Genomic DNA, 26,481 nt, shown 5'->3' on the forward strand with positions numbered 1-26,481 from the left:
TAACAAATTTACTTCCAAACTATTTAATCCTACTCTTTCTAGAACACCACCCCTCAAAATCTACCAACTTTTAGCCCAATACCATGCATTTTAATTTAACACCAACTTTGTGGGAGTTTCAGAAAACCTTCAAGTCTAAATACACCGCATCTACTCTACCAGTTACGTGCTCAAATTGTAGCAAGGTTGTCAAATTTCCCTTTTAGCAATGCACATTGATATTCAGTATCCTTTAAAATAGCTTCAAGTATTTGCCCTACAACTGATGTTAACTGGCCCACAGGTTTTCATTTTCTATCCCTGCTTTTATTTACAAAGTTATATTTGCCACTCTCCAATCATTGGGAACTATTCCATGATCTATAGAATTCTCAAAACATCTATTTCCAAGCTGCCTCCTTTAGTACTCTGGATGCAAATTAAAAAGCCATGGAGATTTAATGAGTGTCATTAATTTCTCTAGCATCATTTCCTCACCTTTATTAGATACTTCCTTAACATTTATTGAAAGTTAACCATTTTCTTTTCAGTGAAACAATATTTACTTGTTAGAAGAGGACAACAGAAGTTCTGACGAACTTGATGTTAGTTACATTCAACTATTTTCATTAAGTCCTGAAGGCTGCAATGTGCCCAGATAGATTAGATGCTATTCCTCAAACCTTGCATTGGTTTATTTAGAATAATGCAAGAGGCCGAAGATTGAGGTTAGATCAGGATTTGAATGAAAAATGATGTTACATCTCCTGCAGTCTCATGAGAAAGTATAGCAAGAAAAGGGCAATGGGCAAAGATGGAAGGTGGACAAGGGCACCAGTGGTTTCAGATCTCAGAGCCTAACTTGCATGTCAGAGTTTGTCGTCTTTGTTCACTAACTACCAATTTGAGAATTAGCTGTCAATGGGATTATCTCAGCATCCCTGCCTTGCCATAGAGCAGGGGTGTCAAACTCATTTTAGGTCACGGGCCGGATTGAGCAAAATGCAGCTTCATGCGGGCCGGATCAGTCGGACGCGTGCAAACGCAGCTTTCGTTGCCTCCGTTTTTTCAGCCTGCTCTCACGTGTCTCAGTCTCTGCTATAACTACAAAGTGTTTCACTTTACAAATTCCGTTTCTTATGAAGAAGACTGCCGAATAAACACTAAAAACCCTGAAAACCTGGTACCTGAATAAACTCAGCATTAGCCATATCATACGCCATAGGCGCTTCGATTACTGGGGCCAGCTTTAATAGTAATTAGATATTATCTCGCGGGCCAAAGATAATCCCACCGCGGGCCGGATTTGGCCCGCGGACCTTGAGTTTGACATATATGCCCTAGAGGCATTTCCTTTATCCTATCCATCCCTCAATTTCTGCAATTTAGAACTAATGTTTCCCAGTTCTAATGAAGGGGTTTCAACCTGGTTTTAGTCATTGCTGTTTGACCTACTTAGAGGGTACAATTTTTAATTTTTTGTTACTTTTATTAAAGTTATTAACTTAGCCCAAACAAGGTTAAATTTTGCCAAATTGTAACTATGACATTGAGTTTGGTGGGATAGAAACAATCATCAGAACAAATTTCAGTAAGTGTATTGTTAACATCCAAAACTTTATTTTGTTAGGTTTATTAGGAGAGCTCAAACCTCTAGGCTGCAAGGAGGAAAGCAAGTACAATTCAAAACTTCCACCACATCCATTGCCAATTCCACTAGCTGTGCACTAGTCACTATAGTACTAACAGATCAAGAGTCATGCATGTATTCCAACATAGGTTTGGTAGTGTCATGATTAAACACTATTCAAATCAACTAGGAAAATAAACAATGCTTCCCCCCCCCCCCACCAAGTTAATACTTACTGTACTTTTCCCACCACATCCAGTAGTTTACTGCGAATGGTCTTAATCATTTCAAAACTGCAAGAACACCAAAGGACAGACATCAACAAAGTTAAAACAGTTACTCTTATCTGCAAAAACTTCTGTCCTTTCTGACTAAGACACACAACCCTCTGACTATATAAAAACATCTTCCACAGCAAGTTACCAACTTGCATCAAAACACCAGTGACAGACAAGTGATGGTGGTAGAAGCGATCCTATTCTGGTGCAGTGATTCAACTCATCCACATGTGGTTCCAAGCCATAATGTCTTCCATCAATTTCAAAGAAAGCAGCCCAATGCATTGAAAGCCTGAATTAATGTCATAAGCCCGTGTCTCTGGCTCTGAAGATGTCTAGCTAAATCTCAAATGGTAGAAAAGCCTCATTATGCACCCAATTTTAGGTGAAGAGGCATGCATACTAAGACTTAAAAGCAACAAATTTTTGCTTTTGGATACATGACCGGAAATCACTTGCTCCCAGTTCAAAGCAGCAAGTGCATAGAATAGAATAGCATTTCCAGCTCTTCAGTTCATGTCCATGGCAACCATGTCTATCCAAATTAATCCCATCTACTGGTAAATGATACCTCCCATTCCATTCTAATCATATCCACCTCTATCACTTTACAATGCATTCCAGGCAACTACCACAAAAAAAAAGCTTCATAAATCTCCTTTAAACTTTACTCTTAACCCAAAGCTAAACCCACTACTATTTAACATTCCAACTCTGGGGAAATAAAAGTGACCCCATCTATGCTTCTGAATTTTATACACTATCTGGTTTCACTTCAGCCACCAATGCTCGAGAAAATCTAGTTATCCAATCATTCCTTTATAAATACTCTAATCCAGTCAACTCTCCAGTAAAATAGAGGGCTATGCTGTAGGGAAATTCTAGGCAGTTTCTAGAGTAGGTTACATGGTCGGCACAACATTGTGGGCCAAAGGGCCTGTAATGTGCTGTAGGCTTCCATCTTCCAACCTCTTCTGCACTCTTGCCAAAGCCTCCAGTTCTGATCACCATGTAACAATAGTTACATACAACTACAAAATCATGTTGGGCTGGTGGCAGTGAGATCAGTGCTGGGCTCGAGAACGGAGGTTCCCAAGTTCAATCCAGTGACGGACCGCTCCCGAACTCGCTCTCTATCCGTGCTGGGTTGATGTCAAGCTCGCAACCTCGTAAAAAAAAAAAAAAAATACCCACCTCCAGTTTAAATTCCCACGCGGAATATTGTGGAGGATCAAATACCCAAACATGACTGATTATTATGCTCAACACCCTGACTGATTAAGTATACCACCTTATTGGCTCATGTTGCCACTTTGAGTGCAATGGATTTGAATCCCAACATCAATATTCCCAAGGATCCCACCATAAAGATAAACCTTTATGCATTTCAGCTTATAGTTGCTGCCAGTTACATCTGATATTAAAGTTATTGTATCTTGTTCTGAATTATTTACCATGGATTACTCACCTCTTCATTGATGTTACTGAGTAAACCAAAATATACCCATGAATGTTCACTGTGTGGGAAAGGCTGAAAATTGAATACTCGTCCTAAAGGTTGAGTAGGGGGATAAAAAAAGTGTTACAAAAGTAGGAAAGTGATTAATAATCACCAAGCTAGAAACTGAAGGCTATAAACAAGTAAGTTTTTGCTAGGTAGGATTTTATTTCATATATATATATATAAATAAACAAAAAATATTCACAGTAAATCACATTGCATTTTCCAAAATTTGTGCTGCCCATCAGATTGTAAACCTCCCTTCTACAAGGTTATACACCCAAAACTCTCACCTGCCCAGCAGTATCCACCAGCTGGAGGTAGAAATCTTGTCCATTGAAGTTTACGGTTTTATTAAATGCTGCAAAAAAAAAAAAAAAAATTCACATGAACAGCATGCATTCAATATTGCAGGTGATTTCTGCACAATCTAATCAATAACCCAAGGTGCAGTATTTCAGCTGATGCAATCTCAGTTCTACAGGTGCTATGTTCTACCTGCACATTTCACCCTCAACCGCCAAAAGAATCCTAAGATACAGTATTTAAGCTACAAATTGTTCCATCAATAGCCCTACAGCAAATAACTACCAAACTAAAAATCTCAATAATCTTATAATGTGTAGTGTTTTACCTCAAGAAGCAATCAAATGCACAAGCAAAATCAGAAGCAGCTGTTTCTAGGGAAACCAGCATACATCAACTTAAGAGTGAAGGAAGCCAAGTACAGTACACATTTATCTGATCTGTTTGAAAATTGCCTGATATTAGGTTAGGATGTCATAGACTTGCAACACCACATCCTTTGCCATGTCCACAAGTATTTACCAGAGTGAATTATGAACCCATCATTTGGTGTCATTGTTCACTAGATATCAACTGGTAGCACTCTCACCCAAATCAAATGCAGCCTTACTCAGAAGTCAAGCATAAACTCTGATCAGTTTCCATTACAATACAAAGTGTGCGCTGCACTGTGAGGGATGCCATCTTTTGGAAGAAGAAGAAAAAAAAAATCAAATCACAGGCAATATGCTTCTCAAATTGCAAAGACCACAGAGCTGGAATAAGGAATTTTGCTGTTACACTGCTGCTAATGCTCATTCCTTAGTCATAATGTAAAGCAAATCACCTGGTCATTAGCAATTTTTGTACACAAAATGGGCACAGGGCACCAAGTCCAACAAAAGCAAATTAATTTCAAAAGAACTTCACAGCCATTGAACACCTTTGAAACATCCCTTTGTTCTTAGGGGTACTGGATACTTTCCTACCACACAGTGAACGGTTAAACAAAATTGTTATTTCTGCATCCTCTACCTCCGCTCTCAAGAGTATTTTGGAAAAAACTCAGTCCCATAATATCCTAGCAATAACAAAGGGCCACAAGTTGATGACTAGATCACAAATACTGTATAGCAGAAATGGCAAGTTTGCACTTATACTAAAATAGGTGATGTCAAATAATGAAGAATTGCAGCAGAATCTTGATTGGTTGAGTAGGTGGGCTGCAGAAGGGCAAATGGAATTTAATTCAGATAAATGCAAAGTGTCACATTTTGGAAGGACAAATCAAGGTAGGACATTTTACATTGAACAAAGGTCCCTGGGCACTGTTGCAGGCACATAGTTCCTTAAAATGGGTTCACAGGTAGACAGGGCAGTGAAGACACCTTTTAACATCTGGCCTTCAGTAAGTGCATACAATACAAAAGTTGAGTTATATTGCCATGACACAAGACATTGATAAGTATTGTGCTCAGCTTTGGTCACCCTATTAAAGAAAGGATGTGATTGAACTGGAAAGAGTGCAATAAAGATTTACAAGGATGTTGTCAAGACTCAAGGGGCTTACTTATAGGGAGAGGTTGAACCAACTGCTCCCTTACTAAATGAAACAGTTTATTGTCATGTGCACAAATACACGTACACACAGGCGTAAAGAAAAACTTGCAGCTGCATCACAGGCACAGCTTCAAATAAGCAGCATTAACAAGAAAAACAAATTAAGCTCCACTTACACACTTTTTTTTAAAAACAAGTAAACATTACATAAACATGAGGGACAAAGCTAGTGAGCAGTTTTTCTTCCAGGGTTGGAAAATTAAACTAAATAAGTAGTTTAAGATTAGGAGCTGCAAGGCTAGATAAGAACCTGAGGGGCACACAGCAGGTGGTAGGTATATGGAAGCAGTTCCCAGAAGGAATGGTTGAGACGCTTTCCACGTGCAGTAAACTATCATTCAGTTCCCCGAGACACAAAAACCCAAATCCGCAAAACTTTAATTTACCCGTGAGAATAAATCTGGTGCCCAGCATATCATGATCACAAAGAGTGAAGAATGTTCAAAAACCTGTTGATTCACTCCTGGAGTTGACTTCAAATCTGCTCAGTTGGGACACTATGGATGATACAAGACAGGTGTATCTGTGGAATTCACTGCCACGGACAGCTGGGGAGGTCAAGTCATTCGGTATATTTAAAGTGGAGGTTGATAGGTTCTGATTAGTTAGGGTGTCAAAGATTATGGGGAGAGGACAGGAGAATAGGTTGAGTGGCATAATAAACTAGCCATGATGGAATGGTGGAGCAGAATCAATGGGCCAAATGACCCAATTCTGCTCCCATGTGTTTATGGGCTTATGATAACTACATCTTAAAGACCATACTCACTATTCTCAATTGTAGGGTCATAGCATTCCATGAAGTGTCCATCCACAAACTGGACCGCCAGTGATGACTTTCCTACAAAAGCAAATTCAAAGCCAGAACAAGTCATTATTGAAGAATTTTGTTTTTTCAGCAACTGAAGGCAAACTGTACTTGCCTTAATTATTTCTGCTAAAATATTAAAATCAATATCACCAAAGCACTTGCAGCATTTTTTTCATTTAACCTTGGATTTGCAGCACCTGCCCTGCTTGAAGCTCTAGCTCTTTAGGCCCCTACCCATCCCTTGCACTCCTTCATCTCATTATTTTTAAATCTCAAGATTTTTAAGCTTTCACCACTGCTATTTATTCCACAATGATGATTCCAGGACTGGAAGGAATTCAGAAGGATGGGGGGGGGGGGGGGGGGGGGATCTCATTGAAACCTTTTGAATGTTGGAAGGCCTAGACAGAGTCAATGTGGAAAGGATGTTTTCCCATGGTTGTAGAGTCGAGGATAAAAGGGCACAACCTCAGGATATAGAGGGGGCGCCCTTTCAAAAACAGATGCAGAGAAATTTCTTTAGCCAAAGGGTGGTGAATTTATTGCCACATGTAGCTGTGGAGGTCAGGTCATTGGGTGTATTTAAGGCAGAGATTGATTGGTTCTTGATTGGGACATGGCATCAAAGGTGACAGGGAGAGGCCAGGAACTGGGGTTGAGGAGGAGAGGAGATTTAAAAAAAAGATCTGTCATGATTGAATGGCGGAGCAGACTCGATGGGCCAGAAGACCTAATTCTGCTCCTGTGTCTTATTGTCTATTTGCATCACTCTTGGTTTCTACCCCATCACACCTTTCCATTCCTGCAATTTAAAACATGGCAGTTTACTGATCTTTCCCAATATTGAAAAAATATTAACCCAAATTGGTTAATATCCATCTTGGTTTCCATCTAAACAGGTGCCACCTGGCTTATGAATTTCCAACATTGTCTGCTTTTAATCTAATTAACTGTTATCTTCAAAAATTTGCATCCCAGTTGGAGACAAGACAGACAAAGTTGCAGAAAAGTGATATTTACTTTTAATAATGGTAACTTGCAAAAGTCAGCAGGAAGCAAAATGTAAAACCCCCAGAGCTAGCAGAAATGATCAAAAGGGCAAAACAAAGGCTCCACTTTTGCTCTCCTCTCACTTTTCCCATCTTGGGAATCTTGATCCAACCAGAATGCTGCTGACCTTCCAGAACCGATGGATGGGATCCAGAACTCCAGTTCTGAAGGACAGAGTACCACAAAAAAAAAGTCATTCAAATATAAACAAAAGATCCAGAACTATTCAGAACCCCTTGCACATTGTTACCCAAACCACTATCAGTGGTTCAGTATTCAAGAAACAGGAACAAATTCAGACCTATCTGATCATTGGATTTAAAAAGATAAACCACATTACTTATGGATTTTATATCTAGAGTTTTATAAAATGCACAGAGCCTTGAGGTTAATAATGAACTCCCAAAAGGTAGTGATAACCCATTTGTCAACTTACCAAAATAAAGTCAGGAATACAATATTCACAGAAAGTACCAACTGAGAAGATTGACAATCACTAACTAAAAACAAAATAATGGCTCAACTTTTGTTCTCTCACTTTAAACAATTACATACATAATTCTCACGTGACCAAAACCAAGATTTTTCTTAATGGATACCAGTGGCTTTAAAAAATTCCAAGTACCAGCTGCAATAAAGTTGATACCATTCTCACTTTGGGTCAGAAAGCTTTGAACCTATGGCCGTTTCCAGAGTGACAGCAATCATCTATACTAACCCTCCAGTACAGTACCGAGGAGCGTGATGTTAAAAATGAAGATTTTGTCTGCCTACACCACTGATTTACAATGCTGAATTCAGATCATTGCTGGAAGAAAAGCAGTATGCCGACCCAAAGTAATGAACTAGTATCACTATCGTGGGCTATCGCTCTCCACAATGACTGCAGTAACTGACCAATCCAATCATTTTAGGCAAATGTAACACGTGAATATCTGAGTTATTCCTTGCATCACATAATAACGCTTTCCAAAAAAGGAAAGCAAATAGGCTTCTGCTTGCATTGTAAAGCTTTAAAAGTCCAATTACTTTTTGTAATAACTCCTCCCCCTCCATCAAACACCGAAACCCAAAAGACCACTTACGTTCAAATTACCGAGAATTTTTAGCTCGATTGACGTACAAAATTTTTTTGGCCAGCAAAATATCAGCTAGTTAAAATGGACTCCCTTTAAAAGTTACTCCAGCAAGAGATAAGCAATAGGAACCAACATAGCAAATCTATCAGGACATAGTATGGCTAATATAAAACAAATAAGGCTATGTTTGCAAACAACTCGCTATCATTTAAAAACAAGGAGATCGTCATGTCCCATTATTTCCGTCACCCCAACACCCTTCGGGGGGGGGGGGAGGAAGAAGAGGCAGGGGCTAGTTTTAGTTTAAACTCTGAAGAAAACCCGACTCACTGAGGCTACATATATAATCAAGCAGCGGGTTAACGGGGAAGGAAAAGCCACCTAACAGAATTAACTGCGCTTATGTGTTACATCTCACGCCCCTTTCGCGATATCATAAAACGTTTTCGTGTAAATGGTACACTTCGAAGTGTTATTATAGGAAATTAGAGCAGTCAATCTACCCTCTATAAGCTCTCACTAACAGGAATAAGAGGAAACAAATCAATCCTAATAAAACCAAATGAAAGACATTCCTCTGCTAAAAACAACTTCGACTTCTCTTCCCTTACCTGGGGGTGGGGGGAAAAGCAAATAAGAAGGTATCAAGAACACATAGGAAAGGTTTGAATATTATAGCGGATAACTGAGCTGATACTAATCCCCATGTGAGGATTTACAAGACTTCACACAAACCATCTCAAAAGAACGGGAAAACCAGCAAAGAGAATGAGGTGAGATTTAACCGTGTGGCGTTGACTGTGAAGACAAATGTACGGAAAGTAAAGCCACTCACCAACTGATCTATACCCCAACACTGCAATCTTCCGAAACTTTACTGGAGCCATCTAATGAAGGTTTGCTGAGCAGGAGGATGTGTAAATTTGAACAACCCGGGCTTGCACCCAGCCACGTGACCGCAATGCTTTAAAACGCGTGTTTACACCCGGGAGACCACGAATATAAGTGAGATGCTCTTACTGTGGTCCCCCTTTTCTACTCCAAGCTATGAAACCACCCACTACCCCTTATTCGCCAACGAAGGTGTCATTTTTTATTAGTATATTATTTGTTTTCCTCTCAACACAGAACAACAAATGGTTCACACCATTTACGGCAAAATGGTTGGGGCGGAGCAAGACGCAAAGAAGTACCTGCAGTCGCTCAACATCAAGTCCCACCTCCTTCTTGCGCGCCACCTCTTGGGCTGATCACAGTGAGTGTGCCTTGGTAACAGTCCGCCCCGCACCTGTGGAAGTAGCGGGCGTGGCGTTGGAGACAGCGGAATCACGGTGAAGGCTCTAATGGTTAGAATCTAATCCGACCCCCTTCCAACTGGGTCAAGAGCAGTTCAGCGAGTTCATCCCGAGATTTAAACTGTTAATGTGCACCGGACCGTATAGCGTCTGTTGATCTGCCATTTGGACATGTGGAGGTGGGATGCTGTGAATGAGAATGATGATATTGCCAAAATAATGTGAACGTTGATACAAAAACAGGATATTGTAATACTCCCGCAAGTGAAAATTTATGAAGTAACTGCAAATGGTGGAAATGTGAAATAAAAAACAGAAAATGCGCAAAAAAAAAAACCCTAAGTAGTAGCAACTGTGGAAAGGGGAACAGAGTCAATGTTTCAGGCCCAGCATTGGCAGGTTTTAGTTCAGATTTTCAGAAAATACAGTTCTTGACTTTTTTGAGAGTAAAAAGAACTTGTGAAATGGACAGTTGACTTTCAGGTTCAGATCCCTGAAAGTTCTCCACTAAAAACATCCACTGTAACATTGACTGTCCATTTCCCTCCACGGATGCTGCCTGACCTGCTGTGTTCCACCAGCATTTTGTGTGTGTTGTTGTTGACAGACCGACGGACATACTTTATTGATCCGAGGGAAATTGAGTTTCGTTACAGCCATACCAAACCAAGAATAGTGAAGAAATATAGCAATATAAAACCATAAATAATTAAATAATAATAAATTAATCATGCCAAGTGGAAATAAGTCCAGGACCAGCCTATTGGCTCAGACTGCCTGACACTCCGAGGGAGGAGTTGTAAAGTTTGATGGCCACAGGCACGAGCAGTATCCCTAATTTGATGCACTGCCCTATCACTGTTTCCACATTCCATATCCTTTCTTTTTTAAATTTTTTATGAGTTTTTACAATGCAACAAAACGTACAAAACCAATAAAAGAGTTTATACAGTGCAAAACAAAATACCAATGTACAGTTCATAACAGTTAAGAAAAAGCACACATAGTAGAATTGTATAAAGTTAATTACCACCCAACCCTCCCACTACACAACTCCAAGCCAACCTCACGATGTATAAAAAAGTTAATCAGAACTATATCACCACAGAGCTGTATTTATAAAAAGGTATATTGCCTACTACCTGAACAATAATATGTTTACACATAAAAAAACCATAAAGCTTAACAGTAAGAAGCTGAAAGTAAGGGATTTAAATACAAAAGAACAAAATGAGGGATGAACCCTTAATCTAAATGGGAATTATGAAAATATTCAAAAGGGTCCCTACACCTTTTGGAACTTTATATCTGAATTAAGAAGTGAATAATGAATTTTTTCTAGGTCTAAGCAGGACATAATGTCTCTGAGCCAGTGAGCATGAGTGGGTGGGGCAGCATCTCTCCACCTAAGAAGGACTGCACGTCTGGCCAAAGGACAGGCGAAAGACAGTGTACGACGCTTAGTCGGAGTTAAGTGCATCCTTTCAAAAGGAAGTTTTGTGTCTCTGTCCTAAATCTCTTGTTCCAGAATCAGACCCATTTATCAGTGAAAGCAATTCATTCTATAGATTCTATCAGACTACACACTCCTCCATATTGTTAAACATCCCTTCTAAGTCATACTCCTTTGTTCTTTCTATCTCATTCATAATAGGACATACAAATCTGCAACAGAAGTTGGCCTTTGTACCCTTCAAATCTGCTCCACCGTTTAATAATATCATGGCTGATGTGACTATCCACCCATGGTAGCCTTTACACTTGCTGGCTTATCAAATATCTTTCTAAATCTGCCTTAAACATGCTCAAAGACAGTGTTTCCACCACCCTTTAAGAAAGAAAGCTTCAATGAACCTTTGGGAGAAAAAAAATCATTTCATCTCTGTATTAAATTCCCACAAGAGTCCTTCAAGACCTCTGGGATTTTATATGTCTCAATCAAGTCTTACGTTTCTAATCCTACAGTGAATACAAGCCTAACCTTCCAACTTTTCCTCAAAGGACAACCTGTCTATTTCAGGTATTAGCTTAGTAAACCTCCTCTGAACTATGGTCATATATAAGGAAGCCAATAATGTTACACAGTGGTCCAGATGTGATCTCATCAATGCCTTATATAACTGAACCATAATGTTTTACATTAATTTCCCTTAACAATAAGTAATTTTCTCTTCTTGTGCTGCCCTTTGGGACTGATGAAGGCTTGCCTCTACGCTGTTTTTGTGGGCTCTGAGGTAACTAATGCAGGAAACACACACTCCTCCAAAGTGTGGGTCAGGAAGTACCTACTGGGATAAGTAGGTAGGTAGTTTGTGAAGTGATGCGCTCCTTCCAACATTTATCCAGGGCTGCTGTGTGCTCCCAATGCATGGACTCGAGATTCTCAATACTATCTCAAATCCACCTATCTACCTGGAGACTAAGGAACATTGCATTTCTTCACAGAGATTTTGAACACATCCTTAAATGTTTTCCTCTGTCCACTGGTGATCTCGACATGTGATAGAAGTCCAGAATAGAGTGTCTGGTTTGGGAGTCTGATGTTGGATACTTAAACAATGTGGCGTGCCCAACAGAGCTGATAGTGTGTAGCCAGGACATCAGTGCTGAGGGTGTTGCCTTGAGGAAGGACCCTGATGCTGCTCAACACGCACAAAATGCAGAGGGACTCAGCAGACCAGGCAATCATCTATGGAGGGAAATAAATTGTCAATGTCATGATAACAACTTGGGGTGTTTCAGAGTTCAGAGTTCAATTCAGGTGCTGTCTGTAAAAAGTTTGTACGTTCTCCCAGAGAACCAGTGGGTTTCCTCCAGGTGCTCCAGTTTTTTCCCCACAGTCCAAAGACGTATTGGTCAGTAGGTTAATTGGTCATTGTAAATTGTCCCGTATTAGGCTAGGGTTAAATCAGGAGTTGCTGGGCAGTGTGGCTCAAAGGGCCGGAAGGACCTATTCTGCACTGTCTGTCTAAATAAAAAAAATAAACTGTAGGTGGCTGCACCTGGCTGTAATGTGACTGGCTTCAATCCTGATCTGCTGATAACTGACTGTAACAAGGGTACGTGAGCACACGGTTTGCTTTTCTTCGTTCAAAATGGTTTGGGCTGGTTTTTAGATAAGAAACCAGTTGAGCAGGTAATGACTGTATCACAAACACAAGAGATTCTGCAGATGTTGGAAATTTTGAGCAATGCACACAACATGCTGGAGGAATTCAGCAAGGCACGTAGCATCTGTAGACGAGAATAAACAGTCGAAATTTTGAACTGAGGACAGATGAAGAGACCAGTTGAGTGAAAATGCCTGTTTCCATGGCATATGACTCCATGACTTAGGCTACATCCACACTAGACTGGATAATTTTGAAAACGCCGGTTTCATGTAAAAACGATAGGCATCCACACCAAGCGTTTTTGAAAATACCTCTGTCCACATTAAAACGGGTATTTGGGTGAATCTCCTCCTACTGGGCATGCGCAGGACACATCTACAGAAAACAAGCGACATGTTTGGTGTCGAATCTCACTGTGAAAGTGCGCATTTGTGCAGTTACAGACTAGAAAAACGTAAACGACAGACAGCTGTTGGGTCTCGCGCAGGAGGACTTAAAAGTAAAAAAAATTGGAGCATATGGAGGCAAACGACAGGGAGTTCACGGACAGTATGACCCGGCTGACGGCAAACATTGAAAAACTGATGAACTCTGTTGCATTAATAAAGCCCCTTGTTAAATGTATAAAACATGTCTACATCAGTATTATCTTGTACTTCCATACAATGTTACATTAGGCTGTTACACGTCTATTGTCAGAGAAGTACTTGCATAAGTAGGTAAACCACCTTCATACGAGCAAGGACAGAAAACAGGGCAAAGTGAGTATACTTATTTATTCAGTAAGTTATGGGTCAAAGTATTTGGTGAGCACATTACTAATTCTTCTGGCTTCAGTCTCATTGCCGTCTGTTCTGAAATTGTTAGGTTGCGTTCAAGAAAACAATGAGGTGGCACGCTGCCGTCACATTCTGTTCTGGCACGTCATGACAGTGTTTTCAGATTTCTCCGGTTACCCCGTCCACACTGCTCCGGCCAAACGGCGTTTTCAAAATTACACACCCTGAAGAGTGTTCTGAAAATCTCCGGTTTCGGGGGACGAAAACACCGTTTTAGTGTGGATGGAGGGTAAAAACGAAGAGAAAAGCTTCGGTTACAGATTTATCCAGTGTAGTGTGGATAAAGCCTTAGTCCATCAGGTACTGTCTGAGAAAATTATACTTTGTGCAATCGTTAATAATTTCAACATTGATCTGTTGGTAATGTTTCTGCTGACACTGATATCTTTGGGCCTTGTTGATGGAGATACTAGAGTGGATTAAACAGTGATTGCCTCATTACCTTTGTATTCATTTCCGTTACAAGAATAAATAACATTCTGTTAGCTTTCCTAATCACCTGTATGCCAGCCTTGCACAGATCATGCACTAGTACACACAAATCCCATCTGTGTCTTAGAACTCAGTAACCTCTCACCATTTAGATCATGTTTTTCTTCTTGTAAAATGAACAACTTCATATTTTTCCAATTTATTTACCAGGTCTTCACCCACTCATTTAACTTTTGTAGGCTCCTTTTGTCCTCAGCAGTACTCACTTTCCTACTCATCACATAAACTCATAAAAATATCACTTCCTTAACTCTGCAAATGATCTGCTATAACCTGGAGTCAAATGTATGCTTCTTTAAGATCCTGGGAAATTTCCAGTCCATTGTGTTGAAAAGAGTTTATCATTGCATTATAAAATTTTGAGAAAAACTGGTAATTGATAATAATGTGCTTTGAATCTTGAATCTGGAGGAGGAGGATGTCAAAGATGTCACCCTTGCTTGCATTGTTCACTAGCAGCATCTTTGTTTACCTCCAGACAGTTCACAAAACTATTTAATTCACTTCTTTTCCTTCTTCTTTATCTTTTAAAAGTAGTTCTGCTACTGTTGGAACCTGTGATTTCCATTTTGGTGGTGTATTTTTGGGCCAATTGAGCAATCTGGCACTTTACTGTCTCCAAGAGGGTTGCGTGAGGCTTTGAGTGAAATGTGCGGCCTTGAGGCTAAGAAGTCTGGAGATGGGGCGTAAGCCCATGATTAACTCCATTTCTCGCCAATCTCACCAATCAAAGCAATCGTGAAAAATTGAAATCATAGAGGCGAGAGCGGAAGGTGAGTGGGTGTCCAGCACCATCTACCAGCCTCTTGCTTACTGCTGGTGGAGGAAGGTGTCTCTGTGTGATGGTCTGTCTCTCTCTCCCACAATGCTGTTAGAGAATGGTGCCGGAGTTTTATTTCTGGGTCTTGGGCAAGGTTTAATTGACGTGGTTTGTGGATTAGACTTTGTAGTTCACGTTATGATGTGTATCTGGTTTCTCCTTTTTTTGTTGCTATTTTGGGTGACTTTGAATTGGGGTGAGCTAAACTGAAATATACCTTTCAATTTTGTGTTTTATATTGTGTTTTTCGCTCTCTTTTTTGTTGGGGTTTGCACAAATTGTTTTTTCTGCACGTGGGGAGGTGTTTGACGTTGTTCTTGAACAAATGGTTTCCTTTGTTTCCTGGCTGTCTGTGGTTGTATACTCAGGGTTGTATATGGGATACATACACTGGACAACAAAGATTTTGCTTCCTGAATACTTTTAGGTGTATCTTATGAATTTTGGGCTACTGATCATGAAAATCACCATGAAATTTCCCTATCACGCACCATTTTTAAAATAAACTTATGTTTATTATTTCAATTTATAATTCAAGTCAGTTAAAATGTTGCCTGCAATGTAAGCTGGAAAATTTCCTATCTTGTCCAGGAATGCTTGGGCATGCTTAGGCGGCGCGACTGCTGCATGGCAGGGCAGGATTTGGTAATAATTACTGGGTTCAGGACTGTAAGGATGGAATTTCTATGAAGGATTTTGATATCTGAGACAGATGCTTCCCAGAATAACTGATGCCAAGATTAAGGAAAGCATTTTTGTTGGTCCACAAATCAAACAGGTCATCAATGACAGACAATTTGAAGAATTTCTAGTGGGACCGGAGAAAATCACATGGAAGGCATTCAAGGAAGTTGTTGAAATTTTTCTCGGCATCTACAGAGCACTAAGCTACATGCAGCTGATTGAAAGCATGCTTTAAGCATATAAAACCATGAAATGCAGTATGCCACTAAAGGCAACACGAGTGAACCTGCAGATGCTGGAAATAATGCCCGAAACATCGTCACTACCTCCTCCCATAGTTGCTGTCTGGCCTGCTGAGTTCTGCCAGCATTTTGTGTTTTTTATTTATTTCTAGCATCTGCAGATTCACTCGTGTTGCCTTTGAATTCACTACTGCGAAGCCTCTTCCAGTGATGCCTACACTGAAGAAGTTCAGATCTTCTCTCCGACAACTCCTGATGAAGGGTTTCGGCCTGAAACGTCATCACTACCTCCTCCCATAGATGCTGTCTGGCCTGCTGAGTTCTGCCAGCATTTTGTGTTTTTTATGCCACTAAAGATTCATTTTCTGCATTCCCATTTAGACTTCTTCCCTGCAAATCTTGGTGCTGTTAGTGACAAGCATGGTGAAAGGTTTTAGCAGGATATTGCAGTCATGGAGAAAAGATACTAGGGCAACTGGAATCCATCAATGCTGGCGAATTATTGTTGGACACTTAAGTGAGAAGTCTCAGACACTGAGTACAAATGAAAATCCATTAACAAAATATTTTTAACTTAGTTGAACAATTGCAAAGCATCAGCACCATTATGCAATTAAGCACATTATATTCAATAAAAGTTAATTTGTTGTTTCTCCAAATTCCTACGTGATACAAGTAGTCTGAAATTATATTTGTGTTCATCTTCAAGCAGTCTATCATAAACAAAAAAAATTCTGAGGAAGCAACACTTTTGAAAAAATTTGTTGTCCAGTGTAATAAATGCACTTTGGATCTCTGAATTGTGAATCTTGAACAAAAGGCCTCTCAGCCATAATTAAGTCAAACATGACATGGAGTTGGTTGAATACAGTTATAAAGCGAGAAAGTGTTGAATCTGATGAGGATATCAGACATGTTTTTGTAGATTGTGGATGTTGGGTTTGGACTTAAGAGTTACACTTTCTTTGTATTTCAACAATAGTTGCGCTTGCAAAATAATAAAATCTAATCAGTATTATTTTGGGAACTAGTCCTCCAATAGATTGCCAAGTGTCCACTTTTCACTTATGAGCTTTGACAGTGGTAAATTGCTTTATTATTGTCATGTGTATCAAGATAGAGTGAAAAACCGGTCTTGCATACTGTTTATACATATCGATTCATTACAATGGTGCATTGAGGACAATAACAATGCAGATCAGTTATAGAGAAGGTGCAAGACAGGCAAACAGTAAGGTGCAAGGTAGATTGTGAGGTCAAGAGTCCATCTTATCATACTAGGGAAATATTAAATAGTCTTATGACAGTGGGGTAGAAGCTGCCCTTGAGCCCAGTGGTACATGCTTTCAAGCTTTTGCCAGGTGGGTGGGACCTTTGATTATGCTGGCTGGTTTACCAAGGCAGTGAGAGGTAGAAACAGTCCATAGAGGGGAGGCTAGTTTCTGTGTCTACAACTCACTGCAGTTTCCTGTGGTCATAGGCAGAGCAGATGCCATACCAAGCTGTGATGCATTCGGATAAGATGCTTTCTATGGTACATCGATTAAAATTGGTGAGGTCAAAGGGTACATGCCAAATGTCTTTAGCCTCCCTTAGTCTTTAGTAGAGGCATTGGTGAGCTTTCTTGGTCGATGAGTTGCAACAGGGCAGGCTATCGATGATGTTCACTCCAAAGAACTTGAAACTCTCAACCTTTTTGACCTCAGCACTGTTGACATAAACAGGAACATTTGCACTGCCTCCCCTTTCCTGAAATCAATGACTAACTCATTTGATGACACTGAAGGAAAGATTGTTGTCATGTTACTAGGCTCTCTTATCTCCTTCCCGTACTCCAACTCACTATATGTAATATGGCCCACTACAGTGTGCAAATATCTGCAAATTTGGGAGCAAAATGAGCAACCACCAGTGGTGTGAAAGCCAAACCAGATTCTGTCTTTGCCTAGCATTTATCTACATAATGTACTTAATTCACTGCAAACTACTTTTGGGCATTCTGAAAGAAATTTAAAACGTGTTAACTATATGCAATTTTTTTCCTCATCAGGAGTGCTGAATTGAGAGAAGGAGCAATAGCCCAGTTATCCTGTCTGTGTATTGAATTTGAAAAGTTTCTCCTCTCTTATGCTCATTGAATTAACTTATCAAACCATCAGACAGCATTGTCTCACTATTCTCCATACAATATTGAAATATCATTAATGCTACGTCCACACTAGACCGGATGAATCCGTAACCGAAGCCTTTTCTCTTCGTTTTGACCCTCTGTCCACACTGAAATGGCATTTTCCTCCCCTGAAAATGGAGCTTTTCTAAAACACCCTCGAGTGATAGATAGATAGATAGATACTTTATTCATCCCCATGGGGAAATTCAACTTTTTTTCCAATGTCCCATACACTTGTTGTAGCAAAACTAATTACATACAATACTTAACTCAGTAAAAAAATATGATATGCATCTAAATCACCGTCTCAAAAAGCATTAATAATAGCTTTTAAAAAGTTCTTAAGTCCTGGCGGTAGAATTGTAAAGCCTAATGGCATTGGGGAGTATTGACCTCTTCATCCTGTCTGAGGAGCATTGCATCGATAGTAACCTGTCGCTGAAACTGCTTCTCTGTCTCTGGATGGTGCTATGTAGAGGATGTTCAGAGTTATCCATAATTGACCGTAGCCTACTCAGCGCCCTTCGCTCAGCTACCGATGTTAAACTCTCCAGTACTTTGCCCACGACAGAGCCTGCCTTCCTTACCAGCTTATTAAGACGTGAGGCGTCCCTCTTGGAAACGCTGCTTGGGCAGAGCAGTGTGGACGGGGTAACCGGAGAAATCTAAAAAGGCTGTCATGATGTGCCGGAACAGATGGCGGCATTTCATTGTTTTCTTGAACACAACCCCCCCCCCCCCCACACACACACACACACACAACCTAACAATTTCAGAACAGACGGCAATGAGACTGAAATCAGAAAAGTTAGAAAAGTACTCAAAAAATACTTTGACCCATAACTTACTGAATAAATAAGTATACTCACTTTGCTCTGTTTTCTGTCCTTGCTCGTATGAAGGTGGTTTACCTATTTATGCAAGTACTTCTCTGACAATAGATGTGTAACAGCCTAATGTAACATTGTATGGAAATACAAGATAACACTGATGCAGACATGTTTTATACATTTAACAAGGGGCTTTATTAATGCAACAGAGTTAGTCAGTTTTTCAATGTTCGTCGTCAGCCGGGTCATACTGTCTGTGAATTCCCTGTCGGTTACCTCCATACGCTCCAGTATTTGTTTTTTTCAGTTTTAAGTCCTCCTACATGAGAGCCAACAGCTGTCCGTTGTTTGGCAATTTCCTTTTAAGCTTTTCTAGTCTGTAACTGCACAAACGCGCACTTTCACAGTGAGATTCGACACCAAACATGTCGCTTGTTTTCTGTAGATGTGTCCTGCGCATGCCCAGTAGGAGGAGATTCACCCAAATACCCGTTTTAATGTGGACAGAGGTATTTTCAAAAACGCTTGGTGTGGATGCCTATCGTTTTTACATGAAACTGGCGTTTTCAAAATTATCCAGTCTAGTGTGGATGTAGCCTAAGTCATGGAGTCATATGCCATGGAAACAGGCATTTTCACTCAACTGGTCCATGCTGACCAAGGTTCCCATCTAGACTAGTTTGCCTGCATTTTCTTTCCATATACCTGTCAAAGTACTTTTTAAATGTTGCTAATGTACCCACCTCAACCACTCCTTCTGGCAGGTCATTCCTTATACTGACTACCCTCTGGGTAAAAGTTTTGCCCCTCAGGTTGTTATTAAGTCTCTCCTGTCTCCCCCTCTAGTTCTTGATTCCCTAATCCAGGGAAAATGACCAAGCATTTACCCTAGCTATGCTCCTCATAATCTTATACACCTCTTTCAGATCACTCCTCTTTCTCTCACGCTCCAGTGAATAAAGCCAACCTGCTTAACCTTTCTCAATATCTCAGTCCCCCCCAAGTTCCAGCAACATCCTCATAAATCTGCTCTGCACTCTTGCCCATAAAGCTTAATGCTTTATGACTTGCATGTGAAAATCCTAACATGGCTGCACTGCCTAATCATGATTGTATAACGATAACTGCAGTTAAATGTGAGAGTGCCTTATATATTCCTCTCTCCCTCAGTATCAGAAGGAATATAAAAGAATCACAACTTAACGTGATCTACACATTTTCCAATTTTTGCAGTTATCCTATTCAACCAGCACACACAAAATGCTGGAGGAACTCAGCAGACCAGGCAGCATCTAGGAAAAGAGTACAATCGATGCTTCGGGCCAAAACCCTTCAGCAGTTCCTCCAGCATTTTGTGTGTGTTGCTCAGATTTCCAGCATCTGCAGATTTTCTCTTGTTAGTTATCCTATTCACCAGTTTCTTGGTTTTAGGCACATTTATTGGAGCTCCATGAATCCTGACTTTGCTGAAAACCAAGTTTAAGTTCGACCTGACTACTCTGATTTCTCCCTCTTCTTTTTCTTTATGTCATATTTTTCATTTTGCAATCTATTGAAAGTACATGAACATCAGTGACCACAATTCCAAAGTACATCATAAACTGTAAATGCTTGCTATCTCCTGAGACTGTGAAAAGTGCTGTAGATAATAGAAGTCATTCTTTTCGATGTTCTGCTGTTGCTGTTGTTTACCACCTTCGAACCAGCTAACATTGATCTTCTGTGGCTAAATATCTCACTCATTAAGTTAATTTATTGATTCCATCACACTCAGTACTCTCGAGAGGCCAGTTTTTGTCCATTTGCTAATTCAAAAAAAGAATGAGCATGAATTGGCAATGCCCAATTTCCATTTGATGTTGATTTTGGACCAAAATTAATGAGTAGTGCAAAATGCATTGCAGAACCTTTCCACTTCTTGTCAGCAAAATTCATTGCTTCTAATTTCCCTATCTGGGCTCGCCTCAAAGTGCTGCAGTTGCTCCTAACCACCCAGCTTGTTGAGTGGAACGACCTCAAAGAACCCGTGAATTAATTGATCTGAAACAATTGCCCATTGATCCCTCACCCTGATGGCCAGCTTTGTGTGTGGCTGCATCAGGTTGTGTGTGGATCCCAGGTACGTGGGCACCAAGTACCACTATGTGCCCAGGTTCTACCTGTTGCCCTGGCTACGAAGGATGGGTCTGGCCCCTTTCCCGCGCAACACCCCTGTCAGCGGGTCGTTGCCGCCATACTTGTCCTTCGTAGGAAAGTTCTTCCAGGTCAACGCCTTTGACCACAGGGCCATCAGGCAGTGGTCAGCACATAAGGTCCTGCAGGCACTGCAGGAGAAGGACGTGATGGACACAGTGGGGTGGTTGCCTGAGCAGACTGTCCAGTTCATCTGGCAGAATGCCTCATTGCTAGACCTCACCAACAGGCATCAAGACCTCGCCTGGCTGGCGGTGAGAGGGGCCCTCCCAGTCCGATCCCTCCTGTACGCCCGGAACGTCGTCTCCACACCCCTCTGCCCACGGGAGGACTGCAATGAGGCAGAGTCGGTGACCCACCTCTTTGCACCCTGCGGGTTCGCGGAGAAGGTGTGGAGGAGGATGGAAGGGGCTGTGTCGAGATTCATCCCCAGCATCTGCGTAACAGAGGACTCTCTGATCTACGGGCTGTTCCCGGGGACTGCTGGCAGATCATCAACTCGGTCAAAGACGCTCTTTGGTCGGCCCAAAACTTGATGGTCTACCAGCACATGGAGATGTCCGTGGGGGAACGCTGCCGACTGGCACACTCTCAGCTGCAGGAGTACGTGCTGAGGGACACACTGAAACTTGGTGCAGTCACCGCAAGGGCCCGGTGGGGAAGGACCACACTCTAGGGTTCTTCTCCCATGGGAGTGGGAGGGGTCGGGTGGTGGGGAGTATACCCCTCAACAATGGTGTGTAAAGATGAAACAACAGAGTACCACCTGAGTGGCTGAAAGTGTGGAAATGTATAAAATATAGTGGAAATGTCTGTATAGGATTGAGAATCATTGAATGGTTTATTGTACATAATTTTATTTTTGAATGAAGTATATTTTGTTAAAAAAATTGCCCATCTATTTGTGGACTGTTCATTTGCAAAGAAGGTCTGGAAAATAAAGCAAAGGTTTTCATCAGGTTTCATCCAGAGCAGCTCTCTGATCCTGGGCTGTTCCTGGGGTTACACGCAGAGACAGACATCAGGTACTGCTGGAAGGTCGTCAACTTAGTGAAAGACACACTTTAGTCTGCCCGAAGCTTGTTGCTCTTCCCATATAAGTAAGTGTCCATAATGGAATGCTACCAAGTGGCATATTCCAAGATGCAGGAGAACATGCTGAGGGATACACTGAAGCTCCATGAAGCCAATGCAGAGTCTTCAATGGGAAGGACTGCAGGCTACAGTCTGAATAAAGTTTATGGCTAATATGAAAGGACACAGTTTTAAGGTGCTTGGATCTAGATACAGAGATGTCAGGTAAGTTTTTTATGCAGAGAGTGGCGAGTGCATGGAATGGTGGAGGCAGATACGATAGGGTCTTTTAAGAGACTCCTGGATAGGTACATGGAGCCTAGAAAAATAGAGGGCTATGGGTAACCCTGGGTAATTTCTAAAGTAAGTACATGTTTGGCACAGCATTGTGGGTCTAGGGCCTGTATTGTGCTGTAGGTTTTCTATGTTTCTACGGTCCTGCTGTAAGTGGACACTGAGTGGTTGTAACTGCATAACAGCCCTGCTAACATTTATAGGGTGTCTTGTTCAGAGGCTACATAATTGCCATTGGTGCTTTGTACAATGAATCTAAATAAATACATGTGGTGATTGTATTGTACTTCATGTGTATATTTTTAAGAATGAAGTTTATGTTTGAAATTAAAAATTCTGCATTCCATCATCCAATTAATTAAACTTTATGTTTAATCTTAAAACTTAAACTACATCTATTTGAACAGCATCTAATCAAAGATCGTGAGCGAGAGAAGCGGTGACTCATACAAGTCTGCAAGTGTACTTCAAAAAGCAGCACTTTGCGGGAGTTTTGGTGTTTGAACAGCAGCCAATCAGAGATTGGGGTTAATTAGCAAGGGCAAATAAAAACAAGACAGGTGCAAGCGGAGTGGCCTTTGTTAGAATGGACAGTGTTAGAGTGGGGTTTTGATAGTTTTCCTCTTCAAGACTTCAGCAAGGAAAAGCTTGAGTGAGAAAAAGTGAAGAGCTGTCAGGAGTTTTTTTTTCCAGTTTATTTATTGTTTCTTTCTTTATAATTGTATGGTTAAAGCAGTAGGGATGCCAGGAAGGATTTTGAATGCTCACCTTGTGGGATTTGGGAAGACAGTGAAACATCCAGTGTCCCTGACGACTACATCTGCAAGAAGTGCATTCAGCTGCAGCTTCTAACACGCCAGGTTAAAGAGTCGGAGCTAGAACTGGATGAACTTTGGATCATTCCAGAGACTGAGAGGTTGATAGATAGGATATAAGGAGAGGTACTGTAGTTACACCCAAGATGCAGGACACAGGAAGTTGGATGACAGACTAGAAGGGGAAAGGGGTTAAACAGCTAGTGCAGAGTACCCCCCCTCAGCAACAGGTATGGGATACTGTTTTAGGGATGACCAAGCAGGTAAAGTCACAGAGGTCAGGTCTGCCACTGAGTCTGGCTCTGTGACTCAGAACAGAAGGGGGGAGAAGAGGCACACTGTGGTAACAGGGCATTCGTTAGTTAGGGGAACAGAAAGGAGGTTCTGTGGACAAGAACGAGGTTCCCAGATGGAATGTTGCCTTCCAGGTGCCAGGGTCAGGAACATCTCGGATCGAGTCCTCAGCATTCTTAAGCAGGAGGGTAAACAGCCAAAGGTCATGGTCCACATCGGTAACAATGACTTAGGCTGGAAGATGGATGAGGTTCTGCAAACTGAGTTCAGGGAGTTAGCTGCTAAGTTAAAGGGCAGGATTTCCAGAGTTGTGATCTCAGGATTTCTACCCGTGCCACGTGCTAGTGAGCCCAGAAATAGGAAGATCATACAGTTTAACACATGTCAAAGGAGTTGGTTTTGGAGGGAGGGTGTCAGAGTTTTGGATCATTGGACTCTCTTTCAGGGAAGGTGGGACCTGTACAGAAGTGATGGTTTCAGCCTAAACTGGAAGGGAACTAATATACTAATATCCTAGTGGGAAGGTTTGCTAGTACTGCATGGGTTGGGGGGGGGGGGGGGGAGGTGTTTAATCTAGAGTTGCAGGGGGATGGGAACCAGAATGCCAGAACAGATGGAGAAGAGGTTGTGGAGATAGATATTGTTAAGACCTCAGACAAAGTCAGGAATCAAAAGGTTGAACACGGTGTGGCGAGTGTCCTGAGCTGCCTATATTTGATTAAATATCATAGGAAAGGCAGATGAGCTCAGACATGGATCAGCACATGGAATTATGATGTTGTAGCCATTAGCAAAACTTGGTTGCAGGAGGAGCAGCACTGGCAGCTCAATATTCCGGGGTTTTGTTGTTTTAGGCATGATAGAGTGGGAGGCATTAAAGGGGGAGGGATGGCATTACTAGTCAGGGAAAATGTCATGATAGTGCTCAGTCAGGACAGACTGGAGAGCTCATCTAGTGAAGCTCTATTGGGGAAACTGAGGAATAAGAAAGGTATGACCACATTAATGGGATTATATTATAGACCACCCAGCAGTCCACAGGATTTAGAAGAAATAATTTGCGGAGAGATCGCAGAGTGTTGCAAGAAACATCAGGTTGTGATGGTAGGTGATATTAACTTTTCACATATTGGCTGTGACTCTCATACTATGAAAGGACTAGGTGGGATAGAGTTTATCAAATGTGCTCAGGAAAGTTTATTTAATACATAGAAGTCCCAACAAGAGACAGTGTGTGATGCTTGATCTGCTATTACAGAATGAGGCATCCGTGATCATTGAAAGCTAAATCAGAATCAGGTTTATACTGTGTTTGGTGCTCCCAGTGTGGCCTCCTGTATATTGGTGAGACCCATCGTAGATTGGGAGACCGCTTCGCCAAGCATGTCCACCAGAAGAAATGGGATCTCCCAGTGGCCACCCATTTTAATTCCACTTCCCATTCCCATTCCGACACGTCTATCCATGACCTCCTCCACTGTCGTGATGAGGCCACACTTAGACTGGAGGAACAACACCTTATATTCCGTTTGGGTAGCCTCCAACCCGATGGCATGAACATTGATTTCTCAAACTTCTGGTAATGCCCCCCTTCCCCATTTTAAATCCCCTTTTCCCTCTGTCACTTTATCTCCTGCCTACCCATTGCCTCCTTCTGGTGCTTCTCCGCCCCTTTTTCTTTCTTCCATAGCCTTCTGTCTATTTCACCAATTTACTTCCCATCTCTGAACTTCATCTCCTCCCCTTCAGGTTTCACCTATGTCCATGAGGGAGGTGATAGGCAGCTGGAGGAGGAGGCAGAGTGAAAGTGGGATGGTGGAAGGGACAGGGAGGGAATTACCGGAAGTTGGAGTATTCAATGTTCATGCCAAGGGGCTGGAGACGCCCGAAACGTTGACTGCTCGTTTCCACAGATGCTGCCCGACCTGCTGAGTTCATCCAGCATGTTGTGCGTGTTGCTTTGACCCCAGCATCTGCAGAGTATTTTCTGTTCACCTATCACCTTGTGTTTCTCTCTCCACTCCCCCCCCCCCCCCCCAACCTTTTAATTCTACTCCTCAGCTTTTTTTCTCCAGTCCTGCCCAAGGGGTTTCGGCCCGAAACATCGACTGTTTACTCTTTTCATAGATGCTGCATGTCCTGCTGAGTTCCTGCAGCATTTTGTGTGTGTTGCTCAGGTTTAATATCACTGGCATATGTCGTGAGATTTGTTGCTTTGTGGCAGCAGTACATTGAAATATATAATAAAAGAGAGAAAACTGAATTACAGTAAGTATATATAATTAAATTAAATAAGCACATAATGAAAATGCATACACTACTGTGCAAAAATTTTAGGCACTTAAACCTAGGGTACCTAAGACTTGTGCATAGTACTGTAGTAATTTTATGTACTGCTACCGCAACAAAAAACAGATTTCATGACACATGTGAGAGGTGATAAACCTGATTCTGATCCGGGTCTCTATTGTGGACCGAGAGTGGGAAGGGGGCAGGGAGAAGGAATCGTGGTTAGGAAAAGGGGAAGGGAGAGGGGAGGGAGCAGAAAGCACCAGAGAGACATTCTGTAATGATCAATAAACCAATTGTTTGGAATCAAATGAATTTCCCTGGTGTCTCAGGGCTGGGATGTGTCTGTACCCACGCCATCCCCTGCCTAGCACTCCTCGGCTACCTGTCTCACACCCCTCCCGTGATACTCAGTCCTCGCCATTCCCAACATCCTTTGCTCCTGCCAGATTTACAAACTCGGTCTCTGCTTCATGTTGACAAATACAGTATTGTGCAAAACTCAAAGGCACTCTAGCTATATATACTGTATGTGCCTAAGACTTTTGCACAATACTGTATGTAAATTAAATAAATAAATAGTACAAAAAAGGGGGGGGGAATGTGAGGTTGTGTACATGGGTTCATTGTCCATCATAAATCTGATAGCGGAGGGGAAGATGCTTTTCCTGAAATGTTGAGTGTGTGTCTTCAGGCTCCTGCATCTCCTCCTTGATAATAGCAATGAGAAGAGGGCATGTCCTAGTTAATAGGAGGGGTGGGGGTCCCTAATGATGGATGCAGCCTTTTTGAGGCATTGCCTTT

General features: G+C 41.5%; 1 protein-coding gene across 4 annotated transcripts in view; it reads right to left on the minus strand.

Moving 5' to 3' along the window:
• Positions 1-26,481, minus strand: part of LOC140741149 (GTP-binding protein Rheb-like) — a 55,935-nt gene that overhangs the window by 17,159 nt on the left and 12,295 nt on the right. For 2 of the 4 annotated variants that reach the window (XM_073070978.1, XM_073070975.1), the window contains exons 2-5: positions 6,063-6,134; positions 3,682-3,749; positions 3,356-3,438; positions 1,846-1,902 (exon numbers count right to left, since the gene is read on the minus strand). In XM_073070978.1, coding sequence (XP_072927079.1) covers positions 1,846-1,902; positions 3,356-3,438; positions 3,682-3,749; positions 6,063-6,093 — 239 coding nt within the window. In that variant the 5' untranslated portion in view covers positions 6,094-6,134. Of the gene's footprint in view, positions 1-1,845; positions 1,903-3,355; positions 3,439-3,681; positions 3,750-6,062; positions 6,135-9,068; positions 9,355-9,426; positions 9,716-26,481 lie in introns of those variants that run through there. The other 2 variants (XM_073070976.1, XM_073070974.1) reach the window with 2 other exon arrangements.

The sequence above is a fragment of the Hemitrygon akajei genome, chromosome 18 (assembly GCF_048418815.1).
Source record: "Hemitrygon akajei chromosome 18, sHemAka1.3, whole genome shotgun sequence".
Lineage (NCBI taxonomy): Eukaryota > Metazoa > Chordata > Chondrichthyes > Myliobatiformes > Dasyatidae > Hemitrygon > Hemitrygon akajei.